Below are 24959 nucleotides of genomic sequence, written 5' to 3'. Positions count from 1 at the left end.
TATTTCTTTCTCCAAAATGAAGCTTTGCTGCTTTTCATTTCTACACACAGTAGAAAGTTAGGCTCTGTAAGATCATGTAAATGAGAGACCCTCCTTTCATCAGGTTTACAGGTTAGAGGAAAACCTAGTTAGCCTGCTAAACTCTGCCCTGCTCGCACACACCAAAATAAAAAACAGATCTGACAGGCTTCTGGATCAACAACTGCATATATTTGTATGAAAATGTTTGGAAACCGTGGGCAAATTCCATGTTTTGTTAACTTGCACTAAAAAATAAACAAGCACAGCCCCCACAGCAAACACATATCCAAACAAATCTTTCTTCAAATGTTGAAGCAGAGTTACATTTTTCAATTATCTAAATGACATTTGCAGTAGGGGTTAACCAAGTATATACCGGGCCAGTCATCTGATGTGATGTGTTTAATTCCGAGTTCAATTAAAAAGCGCTCTACTTATTTGATGCTCAGCTATTACTCATGAAATATAACCAGCCACAACTGAACACAGAGACAAACATATCCTGAAACAGCTCTAATAACAATATTGCTGATTTTCAGAGGTATTGCACCTGATACAGAAGAAGTTCTAATAAACGTCGCAATCTTATGGTCTTATGGTTTTATGATGACAAACATTCCCAGTTACCCAGGTATACAGAAAATGTCTCCATAGTGTACTTAGTTTGCAGTGATGTACAATCATAACAATAATCAGACACAGAATTAATTCATGTTCCATATTTGAGTAACGTTGGTCCTAGTGAAAACTCATTTCAGCTCCCACATTGTAAATATGACATTGTTCGCCTTCATATTGGTGTTTCTACGTTATGTTAAAGTTCACCATTCATCATAATAACGTGGGCTACAGTTCTCATAGGTCTCATTGAGCCAACTTGAATGCAATAACATGTCAACAAGTTCATTTGTTGAGCCCTGATTCAACAAGCAGACTCAAGTAATTTCATGCATGTCACTGAGGAGGGCAAGGCTTACTTTCAGTCTCAAGCCATGACTACAACTAAGATTACTGAAAAGTGTCGTGAAGCTGCCCCTGGCTCTGTTTCTGTTTCTTCTACAGGTTACTGTTACACACACAGACTGGCGGCATAATCCATGTATGTATAGTTCCTTTATTGCTATTGTATATACCGTATACAGCTATAGTACTCATGAGTGATCAAGTGGCCCAATGAATGACAGGTTTCCTATCACATGCTGTTAATGTGCAGTATTTAAATATATGAAAAACAAAATTAAATGAAACATTACTGTCTGTTGATGTTATGTCAGCCTGCGACTCTACTGTTAATTCTTACAGCAGATTAATGCATTTTAGAAACATTCCAAAAGGACGCTACAGGAGTGTTTCACTCAACTAGTACAAGCGAGGCTGTTTGCAATAAATACAGCTTCTTTGTTTATTCATTTATATATTAAAATGTTTACTTCATTACAATGTTGCTGGGAGCACCATGCACCTCGTATTTGAAGATAATGTTGAACTTTTCTTGTAATTATACTAAATTTGGTGTTGCGTCCCTTGTCTGTAAAATGTTTCCTGTGCCACAGGATATAGGCAGCATAAGGCAGAAATGTAATTTTCACACCATGTATGAGTACGGTGGCACGGTGTTCCGTCTATAAATAATGCTTATTTTCCCAACCAACACATCTTTGGTGATCTGCACCAGAGTCAAATTTTAACTTTATCTGTTTCTTCATTTGTTTCTCTGCCTTATCCAGATGTTGTTTTGCAGACTTTTGGTGCTGCCTTTAGCGGTCAGGTCCAAAAAAAAAAAAGATTTCACTCTGATTAAGCCTGAAAGTAGGCTCTGTTTGTGCACCACCACTTCTGTGACATCCCCAACTTTTTACATTTTTTTCATTACACAGAAAAAAAAAAAGAGTTGGTTCAAATTAACATTTGAAGAGAAGTCCATTTGAATACATGTTTGCTATAGGGGTTGTAATTAATTATTTTAATAACAAAATGAAATGTAGTGTTTATAATAGGGGTGGTTATGTCATATTGTATCCTTCACAATAATAGCGGTAAAAAATTTTTACCCAGGCAAAAATGAATATCTCGAGATTTAGAATTGACAGTTAATGTGTGTTAAAGTGTGCCAAACGTGTGTCGGGTTTTCCATGAAGAATGTTAAAGAGCCAGTGCTGGTGGGGGGCTGGGTATAGCAAGTGCCCCACAAGCAGGACGCTACAATCTCCTTGTTGGTGACGGGCTGGGTTGGTTCCGGCCGCCATCATTTACTGCTTCTAATTCCCCACTCGCTCTCTTTCCCCCAATTTTGTGTCACTATTCAGGCTGTCCTATGAAATAAAGCCAGAAAGGGCTGAAAAAAATTTAAATTATTGATCAATGCAGCAAAGTTACCTTTGTTTTGTTGCACAGTACCTCACTCACAAAGCACTTGTGTTTATAACACTAATTTTAGTATGTTAAAATGAATAACAAGACAGAACGAAATCAATTGTATTTTTTCGTAGAGAATATCGTTACTGTGAAAATTCTGAGAAATATTGTGATATCTCTTTTAAGCCATATCGCCCACCCCTAATTTACATCTGTCACTAAATCCTTCTCCACAAGGACAAGAGGAAAAATACAGAAACTCTTTAGCCAAAGATTTAGAGTTCGATGAGGATTAGTCAACACAACAGTTCAGGCATTAAATGTAAGACATGCAGGGCTTTCCAAGTATGTGTTCTTGTCCGTGCCTTAATATTCAAATGGGCTGGTATGATATAGACTGAACAGCTTAATGTTAGCAACAAATGGTATTCGCTATAGGCAGTAAACTGTCACCACTCAAACAGAGTTCATAAGAATTTTCAGAAAGTCTTTCAATCCAGACTAATGATAGTATTGCGAAATATGATGGTCACTAGTACAGACCAGAGCTTGTGGTCTTACAGGCAAGCTTGGGGCAAAGGACAGCAGTAAACGTTTAAAGTTTACAACAAAAACAATACTGTTCAACATCCAGAACGCCACCCTACATGTCTGACAATCCTGTTATTCCAGGAGTTCACTTGAATGGTGAATGGAGGCAGAGAGACTTGAGTGACTCACCACACGGGCTGCTCTCTCCTGAGATTCACACTTTCTGCAAAACCAAGGACCAGTGGGCACCTGCACAATGCCGTAGCAGGCTGAGGAGAAATAAAGGGGGGCATTTAAGAGGAGAGAAAGCAGAGTAAGTCATCACATTTTATACCACAGAATAAATGTACATATTCATAATGAAAAATAAAATGCACACACCACCCTGATAGTATCTGTACAAATATTACATTATATCTTATAAAAAAATCTTTTTTAAATATGCACCAGAAGGAAAATTGGTGATTACACTGATTTGAGCAATGTTTTGATCTGGCAGAGTGTTTAATACACTGGTGTTGTTTGTATATCACTCTGCTGACAGCTGGCATGGTTTGCCTGAGCTGCAAAATATTTTAAGCCCTTGGGACAATGGGAGAATTGCTGGTAATGCGCTAGTGATGTCAACACACATAAGCAACAGTGATAATCGTTTATGAGCTTGTTGCGCCATACATAAAGAAGATGCTTTCAAATGGTCCCAAATATTTATTCAACTCTACTACAAGGTTCTATGAAAATGATTGTCAGCTGAATAAACAGGTTTATATCGGAGAGAATATAAAAAATGACTCTGAAGGCTGCATGTGCAGGGCCACATGCAGCCTTTTATACACCCTGCATTGCGTCAATTCTTAATATTTTGATGCTTCAACTCCAAACATACTGTTGTTTTCACCTTGAGATACAGCATGACCACACTGACACATCTAGGTTGATGTAGATCCAAGCTGCAGTACAGGTAGTACTAGCCTATGTCAAACACCACTTGCCTAAATATCCCACCTTTAAACATTTTCAGATTATCACTGATTTAACCACAGTCCATAATCCAAAGTAATAAACAACTATAATCCAGATTTCTAAGAACCAAATACCCAAAGGTTACTGAGTTTAAATTCATTTGAACTTACAGCATTTCATCAAAATTTGGTTAGATTTTTGGAAAAAAATGGCAATTCATAGCACAGATTATAAATTAGACAGTTTTTGTAATATACACCTTTTGAGGACCTGGTGTCCACATATACGGACATCACATTTTGGGTCGTCTAGACCCCTATACTATATTTTTCTATACAAGACCATTATACTTTAACTTAGTGGTGGCAGAAGAGCATAATACATTGCAGGTTAAAGGTGTTACAGATTCATGATGACGAACAACATACCCAAGAAGAGAAATTAAAAATGCATGCCATGGGTCTTAGGAGACACTATATACTTTAAAATGTCACCATTTACACAATAAATGTTACTGGGTTGCTAGTGAAGAGATTTGTCCTGCGGTGCAATATGTGATGGATGTAGAAGGGAGGAAAAAAAAAAATAAAAAATCAAGTTTCCAGTAATAACACAGTAATGCAACAATGACAGTTTAGAAAGTGTAATCATTTACTCAGTAGTATAGAACTGTGCAAAAAGAAGGAAAAAAATAGATTCACATAAGGATCATAATTTGATTCAAAATCAATTCATTTTGCCCTTACTTTGCTATTGTATTTGTTGTTGGTGTGAATATAATGAATGATGAAATTTTTTTGAATTGCTTGTACTGTGTACAAGCAACTAAAAATATTATACACAAAGAAGATAAAATCTGCCTGTTAAACTTGAACAGCTTGTGTTGTCATCACTTAGATGCTGGATATTAAAGCTATCTTAATGTGTTCACAGCCAAACTGGTTTTTTCTTGACCGATTCCTGCTATACAACTTTTGCAGCTTCACTTGTGCAATTCTCAGCAAATGAAATCATTGCAAACACAAACGACTTATGGTCATCTGAATCATGCACCTCTACACAATTACAATCACATTTTAAATTGTTGATATTTAACAGACAAATAGACTGATGCAATGATTCTTCTGTGCACTGCAGTAATACACTTTTCTTGAACAGTGAACTATCTTCCACAATGTTTTCTCAACATCAGTATATTATCCTGTAGCATTTGTATGTAGTGCAAAATTTGGAGGCACTTGCTCTCTAATACCTTTAGAACTTTAATAATTAACCAAAGGACTTTATCCTGACCAAACCTGAAGGGTGTCATGTTCATACATAACATTTGTCTATTTTCAAAAACACGCAACACACAAAAGCATTGGATCTTCAGCTGTAATTTGCACTGATGCTTCAAGTCTACAGTGAGTGATTCTAATCCACTAAAAACTATTTGCCTGTAATTATCACAACACTTGCTTAATCTGAGGCAAGCGAACACAGCATTTTATAAATTCTACCCAACTAGCCGATCCTGAGAGAATGTGATGCAACATTAATGTGAGATATGACATATTATGGAGTAAAATCATAGTAAGTCACATTTACTCCTATAACTTTCCAGAGTTTGTTTGTTTCTGAAACTTTAAACCAATAATGTCAGAAACCTGAGTCAAGAAGATTAAATATTTGAATCTATACGAGTACCACCCTGTATATAACAATACGGATGTTAATAAATTTATTTAGAGACCTCAGGTCCACTTGGCTGTTCAAAAACAGTTACAAATTCAAACACCCTGACATACATCTGTCGGGGTTCAGAGTTGCTGACATTTCAAATAGTTGCTATCTCCTACTGTGTTTGCCAAGTAGACACATGGCCAGCTGTTAAATTTGTAAACACTGGACGTCATCATCTGAGTCATCCTGGGTAAGCACCGGCTTGGCAGCCCTGCATTACAGTTACTACTCTAGACGATAACATGCAGCCAATGGAAAACATTGTTTTTCTGCCCTGGCCTGTTCCAAATGTTAGCCATCCAACTTAAATACCACAGTCTGAATACGTTTCCCCAGTATTTGATAGGCTGTGGGCTTTGCCGGGCTTTCCTCCTGAACTTTACACATTACACAAATACCCCCCCCCCCTTCCATGTCCCACAGGAGAGCTTTTCTGACAGCCAGGGGATTAAAGGCATCATGACTGGAAGCCAAAGGCGCTGATTGTTGGTTTTTGTTTCTTTTTTTTTTCCCCAGAAAGTAGCTGCCCTGCCAACTATCGTGCCCAGCAGATTAGTGGTGGTCAGTCCTGCTGAGTGAGCTGAGCCTGACCCCAGCCTGCTCCGGTGAGGGCCGGAGGAGGAGGAGGCTCCAGACGGAGCTCCATAACCTTGCAGCAAGACAACGCTAACTGGTCTGACATGCTAACTGCTAACAGCTAGCCGAGCTAGCAGCACAGCTCACCCTGATGCACGGCGACGTTGCAGCCGTGTCCGTCGCAGTACACCAGCGGGTTTTCAGCCCAGCCTCTCTCATCTGAGCACACACAGCAACCTCCGATCATCTCCTTCATGTTACTCGTCGAGAACTCGTCGTCCGCCGCCAGACAACGCTCGCCGGAGACCATCTACGAAGAAAGCGGACATGCGGAAGAATACGACGGAAAGATAAAGCGAAACCTTCGCCGAGCACGCCCCTCTTTCCCCTCCCGCGCCGCTTTAAGTCCCACTCGCTCCAAATGTCATGTTTTAAACGTGTTTACGTCCCTTTTCGACACCGTATTTTTTCACCAAAACATCCACTTCACAGCGCGACGGTGAAGAGAGGGGGGGGGGGGGCTTCGTAGAGAACAGGAAATGCGTAATGACGCACGGCGCGTGTGTGTGCGTGCCCTCTGACAGCACGTAGCAGGCGGATGTGATCGGACGGCCGACTGCAGCGGTCCATGTTGGATCCACATGGCTGAGAAGGTTTGAAAGTTTGGAGCTGAGACACTTCACTTCATCTGATTCGGTGTCAGCCAGGAGGTCGGCGGAGAGGTGGCACACAGCAGGCTGAAACCAGCTTGTTTACAGAACAGATGGGAGTGTTGGCTGTATATTTTAAATTTGTTTACAGCAAGGAGAGTAAATCATCTGCTGAGTGAAATGTGAATTGGAGTTTGATATATAGCAGAGCATTGCAACTTTTAAAGGAAATGTGACAATTTCCTATTCTGTAAAAAAAAAAAACAGGTAATAATCTTGGTGTAAGGATGCTTAATTCCCAAAATAGCTACATTTGGAGTGGAAAGGATTTATGAATCTATTAGTTTATCAAATAAAAGTTAATTTACATCTTTTTTATACTTTTTTTCAAGCAAAAATACAAACCATTCTCTGATTAAAACTGAGATTTGCTGTTTTGAGGAATTCTGGGAGATTTTAACGTGCATTGCTCATTATCTTCATTATGAATGGGTCTGATTTTTCATATGACACAAGAAAATAAATGTCTGAATAATTGATGAAAATTAAATGGAAATCATCTGTAGCTGCACAATGGATAAACTGAGTGCACATTTGCATTCACAAACATCTTTTACTCATATATTTCAAATTAAGTAGACACATATTTCTGTAAGTTGTTGTAGTTGCTTTTTTTCTCCTTCACACATGGGGTTTTGATACAATTCAAATTTATTTTGCACTGCTGTACAGAAAGAAGCTACTTACTGTATTTCCACATCAGTATGTACATATTTGTAGTGATGCTACAAGCCTAGCAATTAACTGTCATGTTGTAATACATTGTTGTGTATTACAACATGACAGTTGTTTTTTTTTTTTTTTTTTCAGATGTCCTTTATATATTGTATACATCCACTCAGCAGCCCCTAATGACATAACAGTAGCTAGGTGATCATCAGAGAACAGAGCATCCAAGTACTGAAGACATAATTTTTCAATCTTTAAAATCACAAATGATGATGAAAGATTTTAGTTTGTCTGTATTTTGGGGGTTTTATAACTCAGTCAATTCATTTTAATAAATCAAATCATGTTTATGTATGATTTCTTGTCATTTTTAGGTAACTGAAATATTTTTTTACATGTCAATACATTAAAATGACAGAAGAATGTAAACAGTATGGGCATGGTGACTGCACAACCAGGAGAGTTGCAGAAGCTTTTCTTTGTAAGATGAAATATATTTGTCTTCAAAATATAATAAAAGGGTTTGAGAAGCTTGTTATAGGGTGAATATCTCCCTGTCTCCCTGACCTGTCAATATACACTTTTGTTTTGACAGCATCCCCATGCTCTTGCCAAAGATGCTCCAGAACACACACACACACAAATGCTATTCCAAGCACTCAGCTGCTGCTTGCATCACCGATTTCTCTGAGCGAGCTCCCGCTCTTGGTTTCCAGAGAAACGTAATGACTTGCCAATAATGTGCAAGAGCACACGAGCGTCCTCCGTGTAATATGGTGAGAGAGAGGTCCCTGGGAGTGCCTGCCCATTGTTTGCTTTAATTTCAAATTGCTCAAATGCTCCAGTCGACACTGGGCACTGCACTAAAAGGGGACGTGGGGGGGATGGGGAGCTGGGGAAAAGGAAAAACCTATTAGAGCTGGAGAGAACAAAGGGAGGCGAAGGAGGGGGCAGCAGTTGTGGAGGGGCCCATATAGCTACTGAAACACTGAAAATGGCAAATTATTTTTACAACTTGTACTTGATTAAGTCAAAGTCTACACGAATCATGTATAATGTTCCTCAGGTTGTCAGAGAAGAGCTTTCTGAGAAAGAAAATTGCAGCAACACTGGGTCCTTCCAGTGACTATTGCTGACCTCAAGGTACATATAGCACTCAAAGCTTTTATGTAATTTAAGGTATTCTATGACTATAACCAGGCTGTTTTGTGTATTTTTTGAAGCTTTGTTGGTAATACAGTATCTATCAAGTTGGTGTTTGGATGAGGTTCTCTGAATGCACTGGAGCAGCATTTCTATAGGTTTGGATCCATTCAGGAAAAAAAAGTTCAATTAATGCACTATATGATCAATACATAACCTGGTGAAGAAACATACATTATTTTTGCATCATGCAAATGGTGAGCTGACCGTGTGTCAGGGACTAAACTAACTGCAAATGTCTTAACACATTTTGCATCTGTTCTGCACAGTAGGCTGTCAATTTCAGTTACTGTCATCTCTGGGGATGTACAGTATAATTGCTAGACTAGTGCAAAGGAGCGGATAAACGAGACGTTGAAGCATAGTTTTTGGAATTCATTCTGGTCATTACCATTTTAGTTAATTTAACAGTATGTATGCATCGTGAAGACATTTTTCATTTGATACAACTTTACATTTAAAAAGTCAGTGGACACTCAAAATTAAGTTCTGGGTCTGGTTGTATATACTGGAAAAGTTTTGTGGTCTCTGTGTGTAGAATGAACAACATGTAAAAGAACCACGGAGTACAGAAGTGAACGCAGCCTCAGACTTGGATGTAAGATGCATCCTGACCTTATTTTAAGGCTTTGCATGAACAGATGCTGGACTTACTCCATTGCCTGTGAGTTATTTGCCTTTGGTTAGTGATGTTTTATATTGCCCTGTTTTTCCATATCTACTGAAGCTTTTTTTAAATGCTTTGTTGACATTTATAAATTACCAAAAAGACCCAGTTACAAAGAATGCATATTACAAATATTGTTCTAACATAATCTGAATTTACTTACTAAACTTAAACATCCCAAGTATGTGTGTACGTGTGTGTGTGTGTGTGTGTGTGTACATTCAGAGGGGACTAAAACTAGCAGGCTGAGAAGAATGTTTTCACACACTGAGCTCATAAGCTTCAACAAATGATTGCTGACAGGTAAGTAAAGGTCTTTTATTTTGAAGCTGTTGTATTGTCAAATAGATGCCATATGCTTGTTTTCAAATCAATTTATTTATGAGTAATGGGTATTTTTCCTGGGTGTCAGGCAGAATGTAAACTATCTATGGCCTGTAGTCCTTAGAAAACAAAATAAACAGCCGAACACTGTTTACGTTAAATTGATGTGTTAAGTTGACATGTTTGATCAGCTCTTACACAGTCCAGCCTAGCATATAAATTTAGCCAGCCATTATTCTTTGAGCCTAGTGAAATTGAAACAATGAAAACAGTGTTTCACAGACAAAGCAAGGAACAAGCAGTATCCACTGGCACACATTTCTCCTCTCTCCAAACATTTTCTGCATTCAAACATTTCTGAATTTATGTATCTAATTCAGTGCGTTTTGTTACATTTGCAAGTAACAACCCCAATAAAGGTCTTACGGAGCGTTTAAGTGGGCTGATATTCATTTAGGCAGTAATTATAGGATGTATATTAGACTTTATAGTATGTCTATGTAGAATCGACATTTTGCACGTCTTTTTAAGGGTTTGTTGGGGGTTAGGGTTAACCCTAAGTTAACAGTTGTAATGTGACAGACTGTGTATTCCCATCTATATCTTGTAATTTTCTATTTCCTGAAAAACAGTACGATGTCTTCATGACAGCATAGAAAAGGGAGAAGAAAATCATACTTACAGCTATTGCCCATAATGCGGTAATTTTAGATTTATTTATTTATTTATTTTATTTTCGGCGGGGGGTGGGCGTGGGGGGGTGTTGTTATTGATTTTTTGTCATTAACATATTATTCATGTAGTCTATGTCTTACAATTCTGGAGTGGAAAAGCGCAAACAATTTTAAATAAATGGATAAAAAATTGTGAAGTTGAAGACGCTTGAAACGGGCAAAAGCTCCTTTTCCTGGTTCTACTACATTCATGAGTTTGGTCGGAGTCTCTTCTATGGTCGGCAAGTAGCACAGAGGCGCGGTGAAAAAATACAAACAGTCCCAACAAGGCGGGGTGAAAGGTGAAGAGAGCCCTCCCCCCACCACTGTCCGCACACACTTCAGGCTCGGATTGCATGTAAAATCACATTCTCCCGGGGGTGGGTGGGGGGTGGGGTGGGGGGGTGGCGAGGAATTCATTGTTTTGGCATGGGGTAGTGGGTTTGTGTCATAAAAAGTCTATGCTCTTACAAGTGCCTGTGCCTCCTTGACCAAGTGTCTCCATAAAACTCAAAGCAAAACAAATGACTTTGGGCTGCAGGAGAAAATAGTCCAAGTGTGATTTGATGTGTGCTAGAAAACCGGACGGGTTCGGAGGCTTGTCTGTAGCAAAAGGTTTTGTGGCCAGCCATCTTATAAAAATGTATGAAGTTCCCCAAATGAACCGGTCACTGAAATCTCGTCCGAGAAGCTGGTCGTTGTAAAGAAAAGCAAATTCACTCAGATCTAAAGTCCATGTGTAGAAATTGTGTATTCTAGTCGATTATTGAAATTGAAAAAAATAAAAAATAAATAAAATAAAATAAAAAATAAATCTTTTTTTTATGAAGGTTATAATGTGCAAATCCGTGGAGGGCTGGTCGTGTGTGTGTGCATTAATGCTACTTGTGTGTGTGCATGTGTGTCCTTAACGTAATCCGTCTACCTCTTCCATAAAACGGTCTTTCATGGTGAAGTAGTGGACATTCAACAGCTATATAGGAAATTGCCAAAATGCACCATGCAGATTATTGTGTATTTATGAATATTTTTCATTTATTTGAAAAGACTATCTATTTATTTATTTATTTATACAGTGTGGTCAACATTAAATTTAATCACTTTAGTTACTTGTTATAATGGCCGTAAATTATTAGGGGCTGATTTAAAGACTAAATCAGGATAAACTTCACGAAATCGGCACATATAGAAGCCTCTCCTTCAGATTAGACTGAGTTCACCCTACACCAACTGCAGCCAACAGCGGACTCATTTATGTCTGCAGTCCAAGATGTGGTCGGCTGGGGCTTTTCCCCTGCACCAGCAGCATAACAAGCGTCTGCTGCAGGAAACTTCCACCGTGCTTTGAGGTCTCTCCCTCGGCCGGTCGGTCTGGTCCCCTCCCCTCTGGTCCCGGCCGATATCCAGGCGCAGGAGATGGGGGAAGAAGTGCCCTGTGGCATCTGGTGTATCCACAATCTGCATAACAAAGAGTCACTGATCTTAATTTTAGATAATCAAATATAGCCTATGTATATACATTAGGTTATTTTTACTCATTGAGGTTTTGTATGGTCCATAATTCAAATCCATAAAAAAAGATAATGGAGTCAGCATGGGGCATTCTTTAAGTCTACAGGACCAGTTTTGTTTTCCATGGTGTGTGTGAGGGATAAAAATGTTTCTTTAAACTTTTTGTCCTTTAAACATGTACATTGAACATTTCGAATTCTACGTCATCAGGGTTTACGCGCAGCACCCTCTTGTCTAACTGCATTAATAGCCAGAATAATTAATAAACGAAAACAAAAAAATGAATAACAAGTACCACTTGTGAAAATAACGCTTGTATCATTTTGTTGCAGGCGCCAGTTGTTTTCCGGAGATTTTCATGAAATTAGGCGGGCTCTGAAAAATGGAACGCACTTTGCGTCTCATCAACAACACTAAGACCTGTGTGATAACACAAAAAGAAAGTTTTGTCCTCACTGCTCCCAATGGGAGCACCAGTGAGACGGCGTTTATCTTCTATTTCTGACCAATCGCTACTTTGTGGAAGAAGTTGTAGGCTACTTATGAACTGTAGTTATTCAGATACAAATTCACACGACTGGTCAAGTTCGGATGGTAACTAGTTTAGGTCATAGAAGAGAGGGAGGTTAGCGGCTTCCACTGTAACACCGCTGACTGCTCTGTAAGTGATCAGAGAGAAGAAATAATCACGCATTGTGTCAAACAGAAGAGAAAGATAGATCCCTGCAGGGAAGAGACATGCAGTGATCAGGACGGAACAAGCCTCGACTGTCTGTTCCTTCCACAGACTTGTTCCCCCCGGGGAACTGGACCTCAGCAAACTGCCCCTCCTCTCACTTCACTCCGCCGCATCCGTGAAGCTCCTCGTGCTCCGTGTATCAATGCTGTCATACGCCATCAGCACGTGAAAAGCTGGTGCATGCTCGCAGATAAGAGCCCGACGTGAATGTCCCGGATGTATTTCAAACTGCGAGCAGGTCAGATGACCCAGAGGCCGACTGGAGCCGGGCTGGAAATAACTAAAACCAAAATGATTGCATGAGCAGACATAGATGCACCAACCAAGAACACTCGCGCGCGCGCACACACACACACACACACACACACACACACACACACACACACACACACACGGTCATTTCACTTAGTGTATTTCAATTGTAATGCTGAGTCCGAGATATTCGCAAGCAACAATTGTGTAATGAGTAACAGCCTATTGATTAAGTAGAAGATTTTGTGACTGACATTAGAGCCTATTGTAATTATATTATCGATTATTTGTAATTATCAGCCATTGTAGTAGAAGCTATTCATTTCGAAACAAATGTTTAAATGTTTGTTTTACACACCCAGGCACACACTATAGGTTTATATGCCGTTACATGGACTGAGTGGTCTGTAAATAAGTAAACAAGCTTAAAGTTGTGGAGTTGAACAAGCCCGGTCTTGAGTTGGCCCAGTCACATACAGCTCTGCCCCTGAGGAACAGGCCACGGGGGATTCACGTGTTTTACAGATAACAAAGAAAAAAGATAGCACTGCCAGTGTTGAAAAATATGGCTCAGGGGCAAAGCTTTGTGTAGGCCTACCGGTAATTCACACAATTAGTCAATATAATATACCACGTAGTTACATTATTTGGACAGCGTTGTGGGTGGTGGCCTCAACCCACGTTTCCTCTGCCTTCTGTGCTGCCTTTGCATATCTGTGTGTGTGTGTGTGTGTGTGTGAGAGAGAGAGAGAGAAAATAAAGTGTGCACGTGAATCCACAATGCGCGTGTCTATCTTTGTGTACGTGCGTGCCTGCTCACACGCGCATACTTCTGTGCATATTCCGCGAGTCATCGTGGTTTGTGTTTATACGTTTTCGTGTTCACAAGAAATTTCTATGTACATGCATGTACACGTGCGTGACACCAGACACAAAAAGAATTCATCCAAATAAAATGGCCAACTAGGTGTAAACACTGTGCTCATAATAGCCCAGAATCCGTGTCCCCACCATTTTATAAGAAGCTATACGTCGATGGTTAGATTTAATAACATATCAGCCTGTACAGCCTATGTGTACAATAACGTTATATTTTTATTATCGTTGTTCTTGGTAACATGGTTTTAAATTGGAGATCTTGGCTGGAGGTTTCTAGCTGCTAAGGCTTAAATACATCGTCTAGAAAATCTAATGGGAAAAGCAACCCTGACTCTGCACTTTCAGTCCAATCACTGTTGACGTTGTTTTACCAGGGCGAGAGGCAGGGTGGTTTAACAAGACTTCACCGGCTCAGTATGACTCCGCCAAATTCACATTAACTTCATCTGTGCGTTTCCATATTGGCTTTGATTTCATTTAAGCTACAATTATAACGACTGCACGCGTAAATGCACAATATATTGCATTACAGTATATTTCAGATTATCTTTCTCTCTTACACACACACTAACACACACACACACACGCGGGGCAAGGTATAAAAATTTTAGAGATGGCGATTAATTTATGACTACGTGGCCAGAAAAAATGAGTATAAGCCTATAAATTGTATGAGCAAATAATGCAAAATAAGTGGGCCATTCTTTAGGAAGCCAACGTGGAAAAATTCATATGGAGGAAAAGCGAAGAGCCAACAAAAGCAGATGAGTTGAGCTCTGGTGAGGGCAGCACCCGAAACGTGGAAAAGCAGCTCTCGAAGTGTAAAAAGCAAATGTCTTTGTTTAAGCATCGCTGACTTCACACACACCAAACCGGCTGAAATACCCGGAGAGTGGGGTCATTTTACTAGCAAACAATCGATTGCATATTGAGCCACTACCGCATGCATTTTGATGTGGACCAACTGGAACCAGCAAAAATACATTCCAGTCTTATCTTGACACTTTGCTGGCTCAGGTTTCCCGTGATGGTCGCACAGGCGCTGGGGGCCGGCAGAAATGTTATCAGCTCTTTATTCGGTCATTGAAATATGAACTTGTCATAACTGTATTATTTACTCAAACAGCGGAAAGTGTGGGCTCAACAGTAAACTATTGTAATGGCAGGGAGGAGGGGAGGATATCCATTTTTATTGCATCACCTGTCAACAGCGACCAATGGGCGCCGACTCTGAGGGCATTAATTGATGAAGGTGTCTCCAGATTTGCGCACCTCCCCTCTCTGTCATTTTATTTGTGGCTCAACCAGCAGCCAGAAAAGCAGCTGCATTTTTGCTCTTATTCCGTTTCTCTCTGTCTCTGGCTCTCTCTCTTTCTCCCTCCCCTCCACCCTCACAACTCCCCCCACCCGTCTCTCTCTCTTACTCCCTCTCCCTCTCTCTCTCTCTCTTCTCCCTGTTTTATTCCTCTGGCTGAAGCAGTGGTGTACACCTACCCCTCGTCCTGCTGCCGACCAGAGGGGAGTGGAGCCGGCAGAGGCAGGTAGCAACAGCCCCGGTTTGGTGGACGCATCCGTCGCATTTCTCCACCATGCCGGACCGGGGCAAGAGGCGACGAGTGGATGCTGTCGGCTCATTCAGCCCATTAAACACCGGCAGCTCCATTTAACTCCGCATGTCAAAGTTTACATTTCATGACACAGCAGCAGCGGCACTGTGGATGGATTAAAGGTATGAGCAGGATGTCTTGAGTTGGCGACCTCATGCCATTTGCTGGTAAATCCAAAAACAGCCTATACTGAGACTGACTACATGGATTATTTCATTGGAGCGGATATATAAAACATGGGAGACCTGGAGTGTGGCTTTGAGGAAATGCAAGGAGTCAGATTGGGATACCTGCTCATCAAAGGCAAGCAGATGTTTGCTTTGTCTCAGGTCTTCACCGACCTGCTGAAGAACATCCCCCGGACCACTGTGCACAAACGCATGGACCATCTGAAGGTGAAGAAGCACCACTGCGACCTGGAGGAGCTGCGGAAGCTCAAAGCAATAAACTCTATAGCTTTCCACGCCGCTAAATGTACTCTGATATCGCGGGAGGACGTGGAGGCTCTGTATTTCTCCTGCAAGACTGAGCGAGTGTTGAAGTCCAACAAAAGGAAAGCGAAAGCGGTGTGTTCCCCCGGGAATGTGGACGCGTCGTCGGGGTTCCTGCACGCCGACGCCGAGCTGTGGAAGGAAAAAGTTTGGTTTAGTTTGCACGGTGTCCCGGAGACTCTGGCTCTCCACAACAAAACGGCCAGGCGCAGAGAGCTGACTCCTTGCCTTACCGACTCCAAACTACCTCAATTTTACCACAAATCTCACGGACGGGATTTCCGTTCGGCGACCAAGTCCAGTCACAAACACTTTAAAAACTATGAAACTGCGAAAATAACAGGAAACCGCGTTACTTTGAGCCAAAGGCACACATTTTTCCGGAGCGCGGTGAGCCGGCAGCCGGTGGCAGCCATAGCTGCTCAGTCCAGGCTCTCGCGCTCAGCCGGCGACCTACTTCACAAAAGGAAGAGGAGGCGCGAGGGGGGCGGCGGCAGGGACAGCGCGAGGCACTCGTGGAGCAGAAGCAGACACGCGCACCACCACGCACCACCGGTGCTTCTCGTGCAGCCCAAATCGTCCGGTTCTCACGGGACCTCTTACGGGGCTTTCCACCTCGGGTCGGATTTCTATCTCGACCCCAGACCTCATCACCACCACCACCACCAGCATCACCATCATCACCACCACCACCACCACGAGCAGACTTTCCCGGAGAGTTACAGCAGCGACACCGAATCCAGCACCTACTCGGACCGGGTGTACCCGGACTCGGACTTCGGGTCCGGCTTCTCCACCAGCAGCAACTCCGGGAGCTCAGAGGAGGAAGAGGAGGGCGAGGACGACGATGACACGCAGTCGGAGAGTTCAGAGGTCAGCTCAGAGGAGGAAGAGAGCTCCTCTCAGTCCGACTCCAGCTCGGTTTCAAGCCGGGTCTCAATACAGAGCATCCGGTTCAGACGGGCTCGGGTGGGTTCTCTGGCCAAAAGCCTCAGCAGCAGTAAAGCATCTCCGCTCCTGCAGCCCACGTTTCACTACAACAACCAGCCACAACAAGAAAAGGCACACAGGACACTGGGCCACGGTGCCACTCCACAGGCAGTGGAGAGCAGGCAAGATAAACGGCAAACATGTGAATTTGTTTCTAGTGAGCCCAGAAAGGATTTGGGACCTTTACAACCACCAAAATTAAACTCTCCTGCCGTTGGGGAGAGTTTTTTCACCGAGTCCAAACGGGACGGGGCGTCTGAGGCTGATCCGAGCAGAGCTGATCCTGTCCCGGGACTCAACAGGGGCAAGGCCTACCACTCCACCCGCAGGACATCAGGGTTCCCCGCCACATGTCCCCCCGTACTGAGCGCACAGTGTGACCTGGACAAAGATGCCAAGCTCGCAAAGTGTGGCGATGGTAGAAGGGAGCCGAAAGCCATCAGCCTAAAACTGTCTACCCCGGTGAAAAAAATAAAGACCGAAGCGGAGGAACCGTATGTGACCAGCGTCCCCCACCCGGACAGCGGCAGGACAGCCAGGACACCCCCCTTCAACCTCCACAATGTGAAAGTTAAGGTGGAGGAAAGCTGTGATGAATATGAATACCAGAGCCAGGTCGCTTTATTTAAGTGTAAAGGAGATAAGGCAGAGATCAGCAACAACGGAGCCATCAAACCAGGGGACAGCGAGATTAAAGCCACAGAGAAGAGCCCCGATGTGGCCCCCAGGTCCCCATGTTGTCCTCAGGAATGCAGGAGCACCCAGGACACCCCATGTATGGATGAGCAGGAGCACAGGAACAAAAACAGCAGGACTCAGGCGATGGGGAGTAAGAAATTCCGAATTTCCAGGACTCAAATAAAACAAAACGTGCCTAGGGTCAGCAAGGCTGCCTCCTCCTCTTCCTCCTCATCCCCCTCCTCCTCCTCTTCTTCTACTACTACTACTTCTTCTCGTCCCGTTGGCTGCGAGGAGACATCCACTGAGGATTTACCTAGCAGGCGCAAACGCTGCAGCGCCAGCTCTGTAGTATCGCCTGTAAAAATGCCTTTCAGCCTGATGGCAAATTTCCCATCGCCGCCGTCGCTGGTTGTTGGCAGTGACGGGGATTTGTGCCCTGCTTATTCCCTGAACTCACTGAGGGGCCCCGGGCCTCCCCCCCTGTCCCACCCCGTGTGGAGGTGGCAGCCAGGCGGCCAGATTCTCCCTCCCCCACACGCTCACAAAACTAGGAAATACTGAGCTGGTTTCTAAAGCAGAACAAAAGCCCCCGCGGTGTCCATCTCCAACCTAATTGTAGCCCGAGTCTTAACGTGACTTCACCAAATTGCTCGAAACTTAATAACTATATTTTTTTCATCCCTCCTTTTTTTCTGTGAATGGATTTACATTCCGCCTTATTTTGAAGTTCGATCGATCGAGGGAAACCTACAAGAGCCCACCTTTTTGGAGCATGAGAAAACGCCCACAGGACTGTGAGATACCGCTCGTGGATTTATGCTGACAAAATTTGTGTTTTTTAAAAAATAAGCTGTCATCCATGAGCAACATGTAAGGTCCTAATAATTTGTTGATTCTATTTTTCCCCCTTGTTCTGTTTTTCTGAACTCGAACTTCTACTTCGCTCTTCTCTGCTCGACCTGTTGGATTGTATATGGTGCCAGAGTTTCAGTGGCTTGTGCTTTTGTCTGAAGGAGGAAAGGGGGTAAAAACGGAGAGAGAGCGAGTAAAAGAAATCGCAGCATTCCTTGGGATGAGGCTACTCGTAATCTAGCTGGGACTGAAGGGAAGTTTGATGGAGTTCACCTAAAGAAAAAAAAAAGTCAGGGTCCCGACTCTGCGCCACTTGGTGCATCTTATATATCAAAGCTGTGGTTTTTTTCTTGAGTGCTTGGCCACACTAGCCTGTGTGTCCCAGTGTCCAGAATGATTAAAATTGGTTTATTGGTGTCTATCTGTACATGCTCACAGTTAAGCCTTTGTTAGATTTGACAGGAATTTATTCTTGGTGCTTGTATTTTATTTTCTTTCTTTTTTTTTTTTTTGAGTGCTTGTCATCTGGTTTTCAATCTTGTTTTTCATTCTGCGGAGTATTTCCTGGTTCGCAAATGTGTGTGATTGTGCACAGACGCAGGCCCAGACACAACACAGGCCTTATGTACAGACAATCAAGCAGAATCAGGCTGAGACCGTCACAGGACGTTTAATCCCACAACAGACTCGATCCGTGTCCCTTCAGCTGCCCGTGGCCAGATTTCCTCCGCACATCACATTTGTGCCAAAAGTAATGAGTCTGTGTTTGCGTTCAGAGCACGGACATAAATCCAGAAAATGTAAAACACATACATATTGAATATGTCCGAGACATAGGCTGCCAGTGGAATGTGAATCTGGATTCACCAAGGGAGGAAACAGCAAAACAGCGTGAAACACCTTCTAGCAACACTGGCTATTCAGAAACAATGCGACAAAGCACAGGTGATAGGCTTAAATGCATTGCACTTTGATACTGTTGGGGGTCTAGTTTCAGCTTTAGGGGTCCTCTGCCGAGGCTGTGAAATGATGTCAGAGAGATCATGATCGAAAAAAAAAAAAGACTTGAATTCAGACAGTTTCATTTGTATGTAGGCAAAAAGGCCAAACTGCATTTGTTTTCCTGATCTTTGATGTGTGCTATATTTAGGATTCACCCATGTGAGTTTCTAACCACATCACGATCGTTTCCTACAATTCAATGTGCTAATTTCCGTGAAACAAATGTCGTTCATTTGCTCTTTTTAGTTCAAATCAATTATCTCGATTTCCTAAAAAAAAACTAAACAAAAATTCTAAACAAGCAACAACAAAAATCAAAACACGTATTTCCTATTATTGGCCAAGACACAAAAATTCCAATAATTTTTTATCTGAATTTATATATATACATATATATATTTGAAAGAAGTACATATATATTTATATATATATACTTCTTCCAAATATGTCTCCATCCCACATTGCGTTAATGTGGCTGCTCAGTGAATGTAGTGCCCCAGGTTGATTTCATACATTTAGCTGTAGCTCCTCCGACTTCACCGTGTGTTTCGGAGGAGTGGATCCAGCGGTGGAAGCTGTACCTACATATAGGGATTTTTAAGGAAATGAGTAGATGTTTTTAATGGGAGTGCAGGACGCGCTCTGCTAATTGGCAGGCTTTTCTGTCAGCGACAAAGAGAGGCCCAGCTTATGGCGAGCCAGATCACAACAAACCCAAAGCCCGTGAATGATGTCAGCCTCCTCACAAGCACAGCAAAGGGTGCATTCATTCAGAGGATTGTAGAAACTATTTAATGGGTGGTTGTTTAAAAAAAAAAGAGAAGGGGGAAATGTACAAAAAGGCGAGTTTTACTCAGCCTAAATCAGCGTGGATACATATGGTATATGTTTAGCCACGTTAGTGAAGCACCACTCTGCTGCCCTGAACCCACCATGGGCCTTATTTCTGAGGCAAAAAATGCAAACTTGAACTTAAATCCTCAGCCTGTAAACCGGCTATTTCTGAAGCTATGACACAAGCTGGTGTATGAGCAGGCTTGCAGTAAGGGGGGTGGGGGGGTTGCACCTTTTTTTTTTTTTGAGGGGGGCGTGTGTTTTGGGTGGCTGTGTGTATGTGTGTGTGCGTGTGTGTGTGTGTGCGTGTGTGTGTGTGTGTGTGTGGGTGGGGGGGCGGTCGCTGTGTTGCAAGAGCGAAGCTTTCAACCTTTAATCCGCATGTCAAAAGCATAGGCTGCATGGCATAGGAAGAAGAGGAATAGTCTGTGTCCAAAGCTGTGCGGGTTTTGCCCCCCTGACGCACCAGCCCATTCTCACGCAGGGCTCACAATACGCGGCTGAGGGACGGGGATGGTGGTAATGGCCTGTTGGGAGGGCCTTTCCACCATTAAGACAAATAGCTCTCTGACAGTGACGCTATCAATGTAAACAATTGCATCGTGCTGCAGCTAGAGGCTGCAGGCACTCTCCCCCGTCCTCCCCCCTCCTCCACACCAACCCTGCCCTCCTCATTCACTTCGCTGTTTTGATACAATACTTGAGGTCAGGTTTTTGACACGGAATTTGAAGTCACTGGTTGTTTATATGAGACTGAATATTTATTTTTGTGAATTTTCCGGGGTTTCTTGTATATTGATTTTTTTCTTTTTTCGTGAATATATACAGCTGCACTCGAAATGGAAACTTGAACGGTGGATTTCTGAAGCACTTTCCCTTTCTTTTTTTTTTAATTATGAAACATTCATTAAACGCGACTGAGTGTAATTGTCAGACTCTTTCTCTTTATTGTGAGGTGGACAATCTTTTTTTGTGTGTGTGAAATAGATTTCATTAAAGTGGCCTGAAGTTTGTGGCGGGAGAGGGCCCTGAAAACAAAGAAATGAAACAATTTAAAACTGTTCTCATGGGGTTTCCTTTTTCTGTTGTATTGTCTCTTTTGGGCATACAGCTGCTTTTCATCACTGATATATCCTCCATAAGTTTGTCATAAACTGTCCTCAACCCTTTAATTTACTCTGTATGATTCATTTAATGAATGTTAACGTTTAGGGAAAATTAGACAGTCCTTGAAATAACAGTTTTGTCCTGAGGCAAAGGGGGTTTCAGATTCGAAAGGAAATAGACCTTAAATAGATTGACAGCAGTGCTAATCCACACCGTGGACAGTTAACAATAGAGCTAATGATGACTGGTGGTAAATACCCCTGAAATCTGACCGCATACAGTATCTGCATGCTGTTGAAAGTCTCAAAGGAGAGCGGGATTCCCTCCCCGGTGTGTGTGAGGGCTGTGTGACGTACGGGAGAAGTGGTGGACCTGCGGAGCCTGCAATAATAACAAGAGGCAAACCGCAGTCATTTACGCATGCAACATTTCCAACCACTGCACACGAGGTTGCGCAGGCTAACCCTGGTCTCTGGTCTCATGCCTGAAACAGAGCGAAACCTGAATAAGCCGGACTACACATCACTCCCGCAGGGACACGGAACCTCTGAGAGATTCATAAAGCCAGCAGCTCCGCAGCCCGCATGAATCTGCAGGAAATGTGCGCGCAGACAATTTGTCGATTAAAGCATCATTATTCCCCACGATCAACATCCAAGCAAGATGTCACATACCGTGATGTTAGAGAAACTGGCTGTATTATGAGCAGTGATAGCAAAAGGGATCAAGGAGGGAAAAAAAATAAATAAAAAGAAAAACCACTCCTCACTCTCATAAGCTGTAAGCGCCTTACAGGAACATACACTCCGACCCAAAGTCTCCTGGCCTGAGTGAATATTGTGTGCAGGTCAGAACCAGGCTACTTTTCTAAGAAGCTTTGACCAGACTTGCTCTTTGCTCATTCTGCCACGTTTGAGCTGGTGTTTACCTGATTAATGGGACCGGGGTTTGGTCCAGGCCCAAGCCCCGAGGTTGATGAGGGGAGCCGGGGCTGGTGGGGCGGTCTGGCCCCGGCATGGCTGCTGCTGCTGGGGCCTGGAGGGGCCACACTGGGAGCAGAGACAAGCCATTATGCTGCTGCTGGCGTCTCAGGGTTAAATTCCTGTGCGGATTGGGAACCAGTAGACTGTAACTCCTATAGAATAACAACAGAAAGAAAATGTTAAAAAGAACAAAAGAGGCATTTAGATAATTTGGTTTCAATTAAAAAAAAGGCGTTTGGTGTTTTTTTGAAGAACCCAGTTTATTACTGTCAAATGATATTTATCCCCAGCTGGCCGTTTGGAGACGAAGTTATGGGTAATAGTGAGACACATGTCCCGTCGGAGTCAGCACTTTGCATTGATCTTTGAGACAATTAAATACACGGAGGACGATAAAAGCTGTCATGACGTTTTTATGTTGAATCATTCAGCTGTAAAATATTACTCTTCACTCGCCTGCTGACAAGGCCACTCAACAGATCATAATATTTGGGCGTGAATTTTGAACAAACAAAACTAATTTCTTGACGTGATGCAATTATGGGAGATTTTGTGGATGGTTTGGTTTGCATATTAATAAATACACAACTTTTCAGCCCTAGTAAAGAGGCACCTTTCTCTGAATCTCTCTCTATGTCTCTCTCACTGTGAATGAATTAGTGACCTGTGTTTTTGTGAAGAGCGCCGAAAACGCTCTGCACGATAAAACAGCGCTGCCTCAGATTAAACTGAAATTGTCAGATTGCATTCACCATTTTTTTTTTTTTTTTGCTTTGCTTTACATGCAACCTCAATGGTGAAGGTCGATGCCTTTCTGATCCACATCAACGTATGAAATAATTGAATGTTTTAAATATACGATTGAAAATAAAATACTGAACGATAAACAATGAAATAAAAAAAACCCTCATAATTAGTTTGTGTTAAACGGTGGAGAAGGAGAGTTCAAGGCGTTTAACTAGGAGAATAAAATTAGATTGTCCGGCCATTACTTAGAAAGGCAGATATGCAAAATATCTCACTGAATGAAATGGATACTAAATTTAGGAGGAGATAGTAGTGCTAGAAATTATAATGGTTGATAATGTGAACTTAATATGTGTGTTTTAACTGTGTAGCTTTTATTAAAACGCCGCGGGGGCTACAATCTATATTTAATGATATCAGTCAGTGTTAGAAGAGCAGGGGCTTTACACCTTTTCGCAGTAAATGAACTTTCAAAGTAAAGGCTCACTGCTTTAAAAAGTGAACATCAGGCTCTGGCCTCTCCGCCGAGACAGAGCTTCTGTTTAAGGTGTAAAACAAAGTTGGTGTAATGTGATGGCTGTGAGCTCACAGGGCTCCTCTGTGGGGCCCCCGTGCTTTTCCCGTTTTAAACACGAATTTATACAAGTCAGAACTGAGGAGCAGACTGGCTTCAAAGATCAATAAAACTGAACGTCCCTTCTCTCCTCCTGTTATTAATATTTTGACCTACTCGGGTTATGAGCTGCAGGCACTTTCACACTTCAACATTTGTGGAAGCACGCAAACTTTAAATTTAGTTTAGGTTCGACTACATCGTTTATAGGAGGTGTACTACAGAGACGGCTGCAGCATCAACTGCAGCAAGATTTTCATTCAGCTTTTTTGCAATCTTAAAGCCACACAAATAGTTTCAACATAACACATTCTAACTACCCCGCATAGACCAACAGCCTGTTGTTGTTGTTGCATGTTTAAGTATGTGATGACTGGTAATTGATCAGAATGCCTATAGGTCAGAGATATTTATGAAATGAAAACTAAATAGCGCAAAGGTCAAAGACTGGGTCCTCATATGATATTCATATGACCGCGCTGCAATAATGCACTGACACCCAGCACAAACAGGAAGTGGACATAAAGAATTGGAATCCAGTTTCTCTGCATCTCCCTGTCACCGACTATCTTCTGTCCCACATCAACGCTCTCTGCTGCGTTATATCTTCCAGCACCTCCGCACACATGAAGAAGGAAACAGCGCTGCTTCTGCGGGGTCCTGTCCGCCTTCCTCCTGCTCGGATGCGGGGCCACAGAGAGGGAGGACCGCCGGTTTGGAGACAACGATGCTGCTGAAACGTTTCCATTTCAAGCTCGCAGTCACTCCCCACATGATATGTTTGATAGGTTGGTACTGGACTGGCTATCACTGAGCGTCTCACAGGACTTTACAGATAGACATATTGTGTGTGCTTTTTAATGTGGAGAAATTCGGTTTAAGACAGAGAAAAGCTTGGATGCATTAAAGACATGTATGATTGTGCTTGTGTGCTTGCTGGTGTTGGAGCTCAAGCCCTCTGCGACGACACGGTTAAATACATAATATATAATAAAATAATAATGATAAAAAAGGTGTTATAAATCACGTCTGTATATAATGTGTACAAAAACAATACACTGACTAAAATATCTAATGGGCAAATGCTGACCAAACCATTGAGTAAAATATCATTATCAATGTGACTCATTTTTGTAGGCTGCATGTGTCAATTGCACTAACTTACTCTCCAGTTAATAAGTGATCTCAACGCGCGGAAAGACGGAGAGGCTGA

At 42.3% G+C, this 24959-nt stretch overlaps 2 protein-coding genes across 4 annotated transcripts in view; one reads left to right on the top strand and one right to left on the bottom strand.

The window, feature by feature from the left end:
• mllt10 (MLLT10 histone lysine methyltransferase DOT1L cofactor) overlaps nt 1-6704 on the bottom strand; it is a 40727-nt gene extending 34023 nt beyond the window's left edge. For all 3 annotated transcript variants that reach the window (XM_029529446.1, XM_029529447.1, XM_029529448.1), the window contains exons 1-2: nt 6319-6704; nt 3097-3176 (exon numbers count right to left, since the gene is read on the bottom strand). In XM_029529446.1, coding sequence (XP_029385306.1) covers nt 3097-3176; nt 6319-6481 — 243 coding nt within the window. In that variant the 5' untranslated portion in view covers nt 6482-6704. The remainder of the gene's footprint in view (nt 1-3096; nt 3177-6318) is intronic.
• Nucleotides 6705-15674: 8970 nt separating this feature from the next.
• skida1 (SKI/DACH domain containing 1) lies at nt 15675-24959 on the top strand. Its single transcript, XM_029529433.1, has 2 exons — nt 15675-18478; nt 24360-24959. Exon 1 carries the CDS (start codon nt 15683-15685, stop codon nt 18167-18169), a length of 2487 nt encoding a protein of 828 aa, XP_029385293.1. The 5' UTR covers nt 15675-15682; the 3' UTR covers nt 18170-18478; nt 24360-24959.

This window comes from Echeneis naucrates, chromosome 20, assembly GCF_900963305.1.
Source record: "Echeneis naucrates chromosome 20, fEcheNa1.1, whole genome shotgun sequence".
In the NCBI taxonomy this organism is placed as follows: domain Eukaryota; kingdom Metazoa; phylum Chordata; class Actinopteri; order Carangiformes; family Echeneidae; genus Echeneis; species Echeneis naucrates.
This window is presented reverse-complemented; position numbering and strand designations above follow the sequence as displayed.

What these genes read in the sequence shown, in the direction of transcription:
- skida1 (XM_029529433.1), top strand. Translation starts at nt 15,683, where the DNA reads ATGGGAGACCTGGAGTGTGGCTTTGAGGAAATGCAAGGAGTCAGATTG.